Source organism: Cetorhinus maximus, chromosome 4, assembly GCF_964194155.1.
Source record: "Cetorhinus maximus chromosome 4, sCetMax3.hap1.1, whole genome shotgun sequence".
Classification (NCBI taxonomy): domain Eukaryota; kingdom Metazoa; phylum Chordata; class Chondrichthyes; order Lamniformes; family Cetorhinidae; genus Cetorhinus; species Cetorhinus maximus.
Window position 1 is genome coordinate 30,075,470 of NC_135882.1, and position 13,445 is coordinate 30,088,914.

The 13,445-nt window shown below is 44.8% G+C and overlaps 1 protein-coding gene across 3 annotated transcripts in view; it reads left to right on the top strand.

The window, feature by feature from the left end:
- LOC144679553 (uncharacterized) overlaps positions 1–13,445 on the top strand; it is a 63,286-nt gene that overhangs the window by 34,982 nt on the left and 14,859 nt on the right. For all 3 annotated transcript variants that reach the window (XM_078540049.1, XM_078540051.1, XM_078540050.1), the window contains 2 exons: positions 2,603–2,747; positions 8,412–8,560. In XM_078540049.1, the coding sequence (XP_078396175.1) occupies positions 2,603–2,747; positions 8,412–8,560 (294 nt within the window). The remainder of the gene's footprint in view (positions 1–2,602; positions 2,748–8,411; positions 8,561–13,445) is intronic.

The following is a 13,445-nucleotide window of genomic DNA, read 5'->3' on the forward strand; positions in this document are numbered from 1 at the left end:
TCAACACAACTGTGATATCTTGTAGTTGAAATCTGGAATTCTCTGGCCTAAAATGCTATGGATGCTCAGACAATTGGGTGTTTTAAGTTGAACAGCCATAGCCTTATTGTTAGGTAAGGGTAATGACCCAGAAGGAGGAAACAATTCGAACCAGTACTCTGCTATCCCCGTTTTTACTGGTGTTCCACTTTAAGATATACAAGACAAGTTCGGACCAGTATTTTTATTTCCCAGTTTTTACTGTTTTTTCATTCTGGGGAGGGATATTGGATTAAGTTGAGTAAATGGAGTTGAGATAGAGATCAGCCATGTTCTAATTAAATGACAAATATATCCTTCCAGAGGTTTGATGTCCAGAACTGAATCTAATATTTCACATAGTGTCAAACTAAGGACCTGCTTGCAGATTTTCTTTCCCTTTTCCTCTGAAGTCCAAATGTACTAGTATAGCAATCTTTTCTTATCATTGATCTTTAGCCATATTGACTCTGTGTGAATTTTTTTTTATTTACACCAGTTCTCTCTATGGCAGGTGTTACTACCTTCATCATTATAAGCACTTTCTTGCCAATTGTATTCCTCCTGTAAATATTGGCATGTCAATAACACACCTTTATTAATGTACAATTTGACCAGCATCTTGAGGCAGTTAAGAGTTTTTAGAGATTTTAAAGAGATTTTAGGTTCTCCTTGACTTGCTGGTCAGTTTAATATCCTGCAGTTTTGCCTCACACAGTCAGCATCTCCCCCTTAGCCTTCCTGTTATTTTTAAGAACTTTCTGGATTTGTACATCAATTTTCAATTTCGGTTTATAATGTAAGGTACTTTTTCAATGACAAGATAATTAATGCAATGCCAATCAACCTCTCTAGCTCAAAATGCAAACAGTTTAAGCTGTTCAATATTATTCTTGCATGTGATCATGTTGGGATTTTTAAAAATGTCAAATTTTAAATTAATTTTTTTCTTACCTTTCCTTAGTCTCTTTTTTTTCTCTCTTAAACTAATCTTTCTTCCCTTTAATTTATCTTGCTGTATCAGATTCTAATTCACCCTCCTTCTCTCTGTTTCTTTCTCAATTCTTAAGCCTTATTTGTTTTAAGGAGACACACTGTTGGTCCCACCATTCACTGAGGTCCCAGTTGCCCATTGCTCTCACCGCACTGTTACCAGCTCGCAGTAGTGGAAGGTTGCAGTGCAAAAAAATGACAGGCTGAAGGGGACTGGAAAAAGATTAACTAACAGGGTGTGCCATAAGATCCTCCACCCGGAAGGTCTGGCTTAATTTTTGCAGTCAGTTTTTATCAGTGCTATTAAATATATAATAAGTGAAAACAGAAAGTGCTGGAAATACTCAGCAAGTTTGGCAGCATCTGTGAAGTTAACGTTTTGAGTCGTGTGTAATTTTTCTTCAGAACTATGGGGTGGGATTTGGTAGCACTCTTGCCTTGGAGGCAGAAGGTTGTGGGTTCAAATCCCACCCCAGGACTTAAGTACAAAAAAAAGGCTGACGCTCCAGTGCACTGGAAAGTGATCTCTTTCAGGTGAGATGGTGAACTGGGACCCTGCTCTCATAACAATTCACTGAGGAAGAAAAAATTCCCTTTATCTTCCCTCTGGTTCTTTTGCCATTTTTAAAAAACCTGTGTCCTTTGGTTACCAACCCACCTGCCAGTGGGAATAATTTCTCTCTATGTACTCTATGGGCATGTAAACACCTGAAAATTTTGAACATCTTTATTAAATCTCCGTTCTGATGAAGGGTCATCCAATCTCGAAACATCAACTGTGTCCCTCTCCATAGATGCTGTCAGACCTGCTGAGTTTTTCCAGGTATTTTTGTTTTTGTTCTAGATTTCCAGCATCCGCAGTATTTTGCTTTTATTAAATCTCTCTTTGTCTTCCTTAGAGCAGAGAAGGTTAATCTCAACTCTAGTCTCTCCACATAACTGAAGTTTCTCATCCCTAGTAATATTCTAGTAAACATCTTCGACAGGCTTTCCAAGATCTTGGTATCCTTCATAAAGTGCGGTGCCCAGAAATGGACTCAGTACTCAAGCTGAGATCTAACCTTGATTGAGGTAGTAGGTAAACAGAGCTTGTGGAATTTGGCATTATACTGGGGCAGAGTTTTTAGAAAGTATTGTAAAACAGTAGAATCATTGAGAGCAAGCTATTAATATATTTTGCATAATGGGTCTTTTTTAAAAAAAAACATTGTAAATTTTGTTTTCCACTGAATGTCCTTTTCACATACACTTCTAACTCTTCCCTCAATCAGATATTATAATGGCATTGGTTGAAATAGCTTATGCTATTTATAGGCATACTGTTTCAGAAGGTTAATGTTCAAACATATTGATGAGACAGAGAGAGCTGTTTTCTTCTTTCATAAAAGATGAAGTAGGGAAGCTGAAACCCAATTGTGCATAGAAGGGACCTTCTAATAAATGTAGGAGTGTTTCTAGGTAAATTGACAGGATAAATGTGTTCCTGCTCCTAAAAATTGTCAATTATTTGGACTTCCAACCAGCACTGAGTTCCACTAAAGTCAGCCGCTCTCTATATCTAATGTCTGAGCTGAATTTTCTTTTATTTCAGATACATTATCCCTGCATTAATTTTCCTGGCTTTAGTTACGTTCACCAGTTACGTGGTTTTATTCCTTTCCTATCGTGCCCTACATACTCAGCGACCCTGGATGCAAAAGTACCAGAAGGTTGATTTGTGGCTTGTCAGAATACTGGTATGTGTTTACAGAATGTCATAAAACTGTCCCACTTAACATTTCGTAAGATGGAATGGGAAAATATTTATTATTGGTTTAGTGTATCCATGGGGAAATAACAGGTCAGTTTTCACCTGTTTCCACCCAGGGAACATTGATCCCTGGATGCAAAACTGAGGAAGGTTGGGCAGGGGCCTATTATGCCTTTTTGCATTGCACAGGAGCTTCCAGTGGTTGATGGAGAGGAGAAGGAGGGTAGAGCAGGAGAAGAGGTGCCCAATACCTGGAGAAGAGGGTAAGGGTGGTAATAATGTATAAGTTAGGTGGGATCGGCATCATCATGCCCCCTTGCCTCATTTTCCTGGGTCTTTGCTTTTTGGGGACCCAAATGGTGTGGCCCTGCTGATATCAGACCATGCAACACTGACTGTGGACCCTGACTGGAAAATTTGAGGATATCTTGGATCATAACTTGTGTGGTTTAACCAGGTAAGTTTTTTTTTGTTGTCCACAAAGTCAGGAGGATGGGTGTAGGAGGCACTTTACAGAAATATTATAAAGTAAAATTTGAAACTGCCACATAAAGATATTAGGGCAGATGGCTAAAAGCTTGGTCAAAGGGAGGGTGTTAAAGGAGGAAAGAAAGAGGATGCAGCAGAGAGGTGTACAGATTGAATCCCAGAGCTTGGGGCCGAGGCAGCTGAAAGTATGATCACTACCCACCTCCCAATTGCCGGCGGGAGATTGAGGAACAGTTATGTAGGCAGATTTTGGAAAGATGTAAAAGCAATAGGGTTGTTGTGGTGGGTGATTTTAACTTTCCCTATATTGACTGGGAATCACTTAGTGCTAGGGGTTTGGATGGTGCAGAATTTGTAAGGTGCATCCAGGAGGACTTCCTGAGACAATATGTAGATAGTCTGACTAGGGAAGGGGCAATACTGGACCTGGTATTAGGGAATGAACCCGGCCAGGTGGTCAAAGTTTCAGTAGGGGAGCATTTTAGGAAAAGTGACCATAATTCAGTAAGTTTCAAGGTACTGGTGGATAAGGATAACAGGAGTCCTCGGGTTAAGGTGCTTAATTGGGGGAAGGCTAATTATAACAATATTAGGCAGGAACTGAGGAATCTAGACTGGAGGTGGATGTTTGAGGGCAAATCAACAACTGACATGTGGGCGCTTTCAAACGTCAGTTGATAAGAATTCAGGACCGGCAGGTTCCTGCTAGGATGAAGGATAAGTATGGCAAGTTTCAGGAACCTTGGATAACAAAGGATATTGTGAGATTAGTCAAAAAGAAAAGGGAAGCATTCGTAAGGGCTAGACGGCTGGGAACAGATGAAGCCCGTGGAGAATATAAAGAAAGTAGGAAGAAACCTAAGCAAGGAGTCAGGAGGGCTAAAAGGGGTCATGAAAAGTCAGTGGCAACCAGGATTAAGGAAAATCCCAAGGCCTTATATACATATGTAAAAAGCAAGAGGGTAGCCAGGGAAAGGGTAGGCCCACTCAGGGACAGAGGTGGGAATCTGTGTGTGGAGCCAGAAGAAATGGGAGAGATACTAAATGAGTACTTCTCATCAGTATTCACCAAAGAGAAGGACTTAGCAGTCGATTTGTCTAGGGAAGAGTGTATAGATGGCCTGGATCATGTTGAGATCAAAAAAGAGGAGGTGTTAGGCGTCTTGAAGAATATTAAGGTGGATAAGCCCCCAGGGCCAGATGGGATCTACCCCAGAGTACTGAGGGAGGCAAGGGAGGAGATTGCTGGGGCATTGACAGAAATCTTTGTATCCTCACTGGCTATGGGTGAGGTCCCAGAGGACTGGAGAATGGCCAATGTTGTTCCATTGTTTAAGAAGGGTAGCAGGGATAATCCAGGAAATTACAGGCCGGTGAGCCTTATGTCAGTGGTAGGGAAATTATTGGAGAAGATTCTTCGTGACAGGATTTACTACCATTTGGAAGCAAATGGGCATATTAGTGAGAGGCAGCATGGTTTTGTGAAGGGGAGGTCGTGTCTCACTAACTTGATCGAGTTTTTTGAGGAAGTGACAAAGATGATCGATGATGGAAGGGTAGTGGATGTTATCTACACGGATTTCAGTAAGGCCTTTGACAAAGTCCCTCATGGCAGACTGGTACAGAAGGTAAAGTCACATGGGATCAGAGGTGAGCTGGCAAGATGGATATAGAATTGGCTTGGGCATAGAAGACAGAGGGTAGCAGTGGAAGGGTGCTTTTCTGAATGGAGAGCTGTGACTAGTGGTGTTCCGCAGGGATCAGTGCTGGGACCTTTGCTGTTTGTAGTATACGTAAATGATTTGGAGGAAAATGTAACTGGGCTAATTAGTAAGTTTGCAGACAACACTAAGGTTGGAGGAGTTGCAAATAGTGAAGAGGATTGTCAAAGGATACAACGGGATATAGATCGGTTGGAGACTTGGGCGGAGAAATGGCAGATGGAGTTTAATCCGGACAAATGTGAGGTAATGCATTTTGGAAGGTCTAATACAGGTAGGAATTATACAGTAAATGGCAGAACCCTTAAGTGCATCAACGGGCAGAGGGATCTGGATGTACAGGTCCACAGGTCACTGAAAGTGGCAACGCAGGTGGATAAGGTAGTCAGGAAGGCATATGGCATGCTTGCCTTCATTGGCAGGGGTATTGAGTATAAAAGCTGGGAAGTCATACTGCAGCTGTATAGAACCTTGGTTAGGCCACACTTGGAATATTGCATGCAATTCTGGTCACCACATTACCAGAAGGATATGGAGGCATTGGAGAGGGTGCAGAGGAGGTTTACCAGAATGCTGCCTGATCAGGAGGTTATTAGCTATGAGGAGAGGTTGGAGAAACTCAGATTGTTCTCACTAGAGCGACGGAGATTGAGGGGCGACTTGATAGAAGTTTACAAAATTATGAGTGGCATGGACAGAGTAGATAGTCAGAAGCTTTTTCCCAGGGTGGAAGAGTCAATTACTAGGGGACATAGATTTAAGGTGAGAGGAGAAAACTTTAGAGGTGATGTGCGGGGCAAGTTTTTTATGCAGAGGGTAGTGAGTGTCTGGAATTCACTGAGGAGGTGGTGGAAGCAGGTATGATAGTGGTGTTTAAGAGGCAGCTTGACAAATACATGAATAGGATGGGAATAGAGGGATACGGACCCTGGAAGTGCAAAATGTTTTAGTTTGACAGGCAATATGATCGGCGCAGGATTGGAGGGCCGAAGGGCCTGTTCCTGTGCTGTACTTTTCTTTGTTCTAAGAGTGGAACTATTAAAATTGAGGCATTCCAGGGACCAGGGTCAGAGGAACCATTTTTAGGCCTAGGAGCACAGACATGACTGGTGAATGGAAGTTGGTGTGAGTAAGGACCAGGGCAGCAGAATTTTGGATGAACCCCAAGCTTACGGATGACCCCCCTTACTACTGACTGCCAGAGCATTTGAGGGCACAGAGAGTTCACCTGCTTCATATAATGCTGGCAGAAGTCCAATCCACCAGGTGTGGATCACAGGTGCCCACACACTCTGGGATACCGCTGAATCTGGTATTACATGTTTTCAGTGTATACTAAGTAACCCCACCAATCTCCACCTTGGAAAGTTGTAAACTCTGCAGCCTTGGCACCCTTTTTAAGAGGGCTGCAGGTAATTTTTTTAAACAAAGCTGCAATTTCACTGGTCCAACCAAAGGAAAAGGCTAAGATAAAAGCAAAATACTGCAGATGCTGGAAATCTGAAACAAAAACAAAAATAAAAATAGCTGATAAAACTCAGCAAGTCCGACAGCATCTGCGGAGAGGAATATGGTTAACGTTTTGAGTCCGTATGACTCTTCATCAGAAGTAAGGAAAAAAAGTAATGAGATGAAATATAAGCTGGTTGAGGGGGGTGGGACAGGTAGAGCTGGATAGAGGGCCAGTGATGGGTGGAGGCAAAGAAGAGATTGCCAAAGATGTCATAGACAAAAGGACAAAGGGGTGTTGATGGTGGTGATATTAGCTATGGAATGTGCTAATGGTGACATTAAGGGTAGAAAGCAGGACGAGCAAGTGACAGATAGCCCTAGTAGGGGTGGGGTAGAGGGAAGGGATCAAAATGGGCTATCAGGTGGAGATAAAACAATGAATGGAAATACATTTAAAAATAATAGAAATAGGTGGGAAAAGAAAAATATATATATAAAAAATATATAAATTATTGGAAAAAGCGGGATCGGAAAGGAGGTGGAGGAGAGAGTCCTTACAGTAACAATTACTTTTTGTGGCTGCTTTTGCCGAATCGCAGGAGAACCAGGAAAGCAGAATAATATCCTGCGAAGTTAAGCTGTTTCAAGACACAACTGAGCTTTTTGTCAGAGTGCAGATCCTTTTCATGCTTACCAAGCACTTTTAGCAACATAGCAGCCTGGAAATTAACTGTTGACCATACTAGCAGATGAACTCTTAATGTGCTTTTATCATCCTCTATTAAACAAGGGCAAGAATGATCTGAAGTTGTTGAACTCAATTTTAAGTCCAGAAGGCTGCAAAGTGCCTAATTGGAAGATGAGGTGTGTTTCTCCAGTTCGCGTTGAGCTTCACTGGAACATTGCAGCAGGCCAAGGACGGACATGTGGGCATGAGAGCAGGGTGGAGTGTTGAAATGGCAAGCGACAGGGAGGCCCGGGTCATGCTTGCGGACAGACCGAAGGTGTTCCGCAAAGCGGTTTTGTTACTGACTGTAGTGGCCTCTAGAGGTACCTGATCTTCAATCCTGCCAGAGTTACAGTGGGAATGCATCAGAAGGACCAAGGAGTTTTGGGGAATATTTAAGCAAATGAGGGAGGGGTGGGTTAAATCTCAGGATATATAACAATTCTATATTGGAGAGGAGTTAAGAATAGGGAAGGGTAGAAATATCAAAGATATTAAGCAAATATTAAAATATCAAATTGGGGTTTTGTGAGACATGCCTTAGGGCAGTTTTTTTTTTAAAGGAAATGACCATGGGCGGTATCAAAGTGCAGTGTTTTTATATGTGAATGTTCAAAGCATAAAAGCAGGAATCTGGAAGCAGTAGTTAAAATGGGCATGATGGTCTTGACAGAAACTTGGGCCTGGATTTTAGCCTGGAGATAGATGAGGGTGTAGGAGGTGCTATTGTCAGATCAGGAAATCTGGAAAAGCTATTTCCTGAATATGGTGCAGAATTTAATTACAGGGCTGCCCTAAAGCTCTTTCTAAGGGATTTCCACCAACAGCCTTAGTACTTTTGAAGGGAGAAAGTGAAAATTTTTATAGCCTATAAATTACTGCTGAGCACATTTGTATGAAATCCTGCTGTCCACTACTTTAACATGGTCATTAATCTGTTTATTTCAAGTGGGTCATGCCCTTGTTTAATAGAGGATGATAAAAGCACGTTAAGAGTTCATCTGCTAGTATGGTCAACAGTTAATTTCCAGGCTGCTATGTTGCTAAAAGTGCTTGGTAAACATGAAAAGGATCTGCACTCTTGACGAAAAGCTCAGCTGTGTCTTGAAACAGTTTAACTTCGCAGGATATTATTCTGCTTTTCCGATTCTCCTGCGATTCTGCAAAAGCAGCCACAAAAAGTAATTGTTACTGTAAGAATTTACATACTTTACTGAGAAAGGCTGTCTTCCTTACCATTACTGCATTCCATATTTTATAGGTACAGAATGGATTGACAGTTTATGCAACGTGGACAACCATAGCAACACTGATTAATTTCGCCGTTGTACTGACTTACAGTGGAGGTATTACAGTGGAAACGTCTGGTACAGTTTCTCTTTCCATCCTGGCCTTTGAAGTAGTTTTATGGTATGCACGGTTACAATTTTAATAATTATCTGTATCAATTTATCATTTATCAATTATCTGGTAATAACATTTTCATTACGTGGCACTAGGGGCAGCATCCCAGATTTGCGCTATGTGCAGTAGCAGGAGGGGAAAAAGAAGATATTTCCCGCCGGCCGCAATGGTGGGTTTTCATGCCATATCGTCCCAAACGCATCTCATTAATTATGCATTCCCGGGAAACACACTGTATCAATGGCGGGCGGGCTCTCATTCACATGCCACGCCATTATCTCACCGCTTCCTCATGCCGGGCGCCATATTTAAAGTGCAGCCGTGCGCTCACCTCTCAGTGCTTCCAGCCCAGGACTGCTGCACAGAAGACATGGTCCCAAAAGGCAAAAAGACTGCAGCCCCCTTGTTTAATGATGCGTCTCTCAAGTGCCTTTTGGATGTAGTGGAGGCTTGTCGTGATGTCCTGTACGCCACTTTGGCCACAGCAGGGGCAGCACCATCACGAATCCAACATGGGAGGCAGTGGCAGTGGTGGTCAGCACCAATGCCCTGCAAAAGAGGACAGCCACCCAGTGCTGCAACAGGATGAGTGGTCTCATCCATTCTGCCAGGGTAAGTCACTCTTTTCATCACTCTCAACTCACACACACACACTCACAAACACATCACACATCCACAGGGATTTCATACCTCAAGGGACAACACCACTAACTCACACACACCCTCACATCTCCATCAGGCTCATATCCTCTGGAGCTCACATCCTCATCCCGCCCATGTCTCCACTCACCACACAAACATTCCACGCAGTGTCATGCATCCTGCTCACACTCTCGCCATCTGTTTCCATGCAGGAGAAGCTGGCTCACAACAGCAGGGAGAGGTCCCAGACCAGGGGTGGAGTGGCCCACATGAGGCCCCTCACTCACTTTGAGGAGTGTGCCATCGCGTTGACTGTGCCTGCGGGAGTGGTGAGGTCGGCAGCGAAAACCCTCGTGAAGATCCTGCACCACATCATCCCCCTCTCAACGCAAAGCTGAGCGTTCTCTCTCCTGCTTTTGACTCTGCTGCCATGCACTAATTATCTGTTCGGTTCAGAGGGAGCTTTGCCAAGTGACTGACACCCTCAGCCAGTCAGTCTCTCAGCTCCATCCACGTCCTCACCTCCAGCCAAGACGACGACTCCTCCATTGAAGAGTTGGAAATAAGCAGCCTGGAAGACCCATCACAGCGCTTACCCACACCCTCCACCAGCGCAGAGATACACACAACCTCACTGGAACATAGATCTAGAGCAGGCTCGGGTTCACAATCTGGTGGTCACCGCACGGACACGTGTCTGCAGCAGGAGGAAGCAGGTTCAGCCAAACTCCCCGGCACTCGGAGGACTGCTGAGGAAGAAGCATCTGTGAGGTCCGAGTCAGATGACGAGCCTCTGGATTTGGCCTTCCAATTCAGTCTGGAGAATCAGCAGAAGGCGGGGAAACATCACGCAGAGCTGCTGGAAGCCCTCAACAGAATGGCAAGTGAGTCGGAAGAGTGTATCTGCCTGCTCTCTGATGAAGCGGTGCCCACATGTGCAAGTATGGAGGTCTCCCTGGCGAGGATGGCAGACACCATGAAGACCCTGGTCCAGCAGAATGCAGAGATGTGCACAGCCCTGTACCCCATCATGATGGCCATGGGTGAGTTCCTGCAGTGGCGATGCGAGAGGGAAACGAGGTGCCTCGACTTCCTCCAAGGTGTTCCTTCCCCTCAAGGAGTCAGGCCGGGGCCCTGGGGCAACCGAAGGGAGGATGAGCAGCAGCTGGACACCCCTGGGTCATCCACTCAGTAATCTCCCTCCGAGTCCCCTTTGCCTGTGACCCCCTCAACCTCATCCTTGTCACCGCAGAGGGAGCAGCTGGCCCACTGGAGGACAGCCAAAGCAAGCTGGGACCCTCAAGGCCTCGGGTCTCCAGAGGACCCATGCCAAAGACATCAGGGGCAACAGGGCCAGCCACTGCACAAGCTGTCTCCACCCCTGCTGTGGATGTCAGGGCAGCACCTAGAAGTCTAAGACGCTCAATAGTTAAGAAATTCTGGTCAAAGTTGGTTGCACGGGTGAACACATTTTGTCATTTTACAATCTGGAAATATATGTGAATAATGTGTAATGGTGTCCTTCAGCTTCATTGACAGGCTTTGTGAGTGCCCCCACTGCACCCCCACCACTGGCAGTTCAGCTGCACGCAGCTGGCCCACGAGTGATTCTGGAGGGAGAAGTTGTGTGTGACAGGGCTTCTCAGAACCTTGTGCAAGCACTCTCTAACGCACGTGGATCCTTCCCATATCACACTCATCTCAATGTCCTGAGCATTTTCAATGCTGCCTGCTGGGGTTCGCTTTCAGTTGTCCATCTGAGCTGAGCTGCATCTCCACCCACCCACTGATCACACTCCCATGCAGCACTTGATCTCACCCACCTTTCGTTTCACTTTTGATTTAGCAAGCATGGTCCAGCTACATTTTTTCCTACGCTCCCCCGTCCTTTCCCCTCCCCCATTCACCCATTTACTTTCCTCCATCACTGTCAACTCCCCCTGGCATCACCTTACACGTCACTTCCGTGACCTACCATCCACAACCCTTTTCCTTCGAGGATGTCCAGGTGAACATGCACGTTCCTTTCCTTCCTAAAAATCACATCACCATGCACATTAACCTCCCCAACCTCCTCCTTCCCACCCCCAGGGTCCGTGTCTGCCTCTGCATTCCAACCACCGTCACTGTCCCTTCTACCGATACTGTCGAGCCCTTAACCTCCCACCCTACAACCTCACTCTGCCTTCGGTCATTCTTACCACTCCCTCATACCACACCCAACTTCAGTTCGCTCCCCAGGAAGCTACTATGAGTCCTCCCTTGCACATTCCCTGAACATCCACCCCCACCCCCGGACTCCTTCCCCCCTCTGCACATATTCCCCTCTTGAAACTCCTTCCCCCCCACCCCACCCCACCCCCTGCCCCCCCAACAACCTCACCCCACCCCCTCCCACCCCGACACCTTGTCCTCTCCCAGTCGATCCTAGACCTTCCTCTGCCACTGCGCGGTACATTTTTCCTCTCCTAAACACAGCTGAACCTTCCTCTCCACCCTCTCCACCATCATCCGTTGTGAGCAGACCCACAACAGTGACTTTTCGCCTTCCATGAGCTGCTTCACAGCAGAGCCATGTCCATGGGAATCCACCCAGCATGCCATGGACATTCCTCCAATGTGCCGTTGCTATCGGGCTCCAGCATCTCCTGCACCTCAGATGCCCACGATGTGAGCGAGGTCCTGGCGGTAAGTCCCGACTTCTGCACGTCACACTTGTCAAGACATGTTCTGCACTGGTGTGTTTTTTCCTGCAGATGCGAGCAGGCAGTCCAGCGGAGGAGGGGGTGATTCCAGCGGGCTGGCCTTATAATGATATGCAGGTGTGTTATGATGAGGTTCCTGACGCCGGACAGTGGGAAATGCGGCCCGCTCTTAACAGGCAGAGCAGATGATTGCAAACTTGTTTCACGACGTTGTGTAACCGAGTTTTGCCCTTCTTGCCATATTGTCTGTTCACGCTGCCAAATATGCCTGACAGCAGCGGGCAGGGAAAAGCAGAAACCCTAGGATTGCTTTGCAATCTGTGCTGAGTTCACTGATCGCAGTTGGAACACTTTTGGCTCCAGTACCCTCGGACTGGGGAGAGGAAAAATATGTAGGGTTTCTGATAGTTAATTAAATATTCTGGTAAAAATAAGCAGGGTTTCTGATTATTAATTTAATTTTGAGGTTTAAGATGTTTCAAAGACTGTCTTATGCTAGTAAAGAGCTTTCCTGATGGCCTAGTTAGTTATGGAACTGCTGATAAATGTCAGGCACTTAGATCAAAGCCGAGAAAGGTTTTCATTATCATTCCGACCAAAATTTCATAACCTTTGCTGAATTTGCAAAACCGCAAAGTACTTACTGATGACGAAAGCCATTTGGCCCATCTTGATATGTCTATCCAAAACAACCTTTCAATCTTTTCCCATCCCCCATCACTGCAGTTAACTGTTTCTTAAATAATTCCAGGGATTTTGCCTCCACCACTTTGTTCAGAGGTCCATTCCACTCACTGGTCACCCTCCAAATGGAGGAGAACCACCTGATATCTCTCCTAAGATTGCCTTTACTAGCTTTGAACCTTGAACTACTCCCATAGGTTGATTTAAAATAATATTCTAGACTAATTTTTTCCACACCATTTACTATTTTGTATTCATTTATAAGATCGCTTCTTCCAAACTAAGAGCCTAACACATTACTCTTTCAAACTCATAACATCATGGAGCAGTCTCATGGCATTTCTCCATACTTATTCCATTGTTTGAGAGTCTCCCCTGTTTCTTGCCGATGAGAAATGGACACATTATGCAAGATGTGGTCTGACCAGAGCACTGTACAGTTTGGACATGACTTTTTCTGGCTTATATTTTTCTGTCTGGCTCTGTGTAATTCATTATCCTATTAGCTTTGTTGATTGCTGCTCTACATTGACTGGACATGTGGGGCAGTGAGTCCACTAAGATTCCTCAGTCTCTTTCAACTTCGTCCTTAGCTATTTCAACACCATTCATTAAATGTGTATTTTTTCCAATTTTTACGCGCAATATGTCTGCATTAAATGTAATCTGCCACTGTTTAGATATTTACATATTTTGTTCAGTTCACTCTGTAATTTCTGAGATGCCTCTTAATTCCACTGTCCCTCCTAGTTTCTTATAATCCTCAAATTTAACAAATTTGTGTTGAATTCATATTCCAAGTCATTGGTGTATATTAAGGGCAACATTCCCCCCCCCCTCCCCTGTCGTGGAGGGAAGGG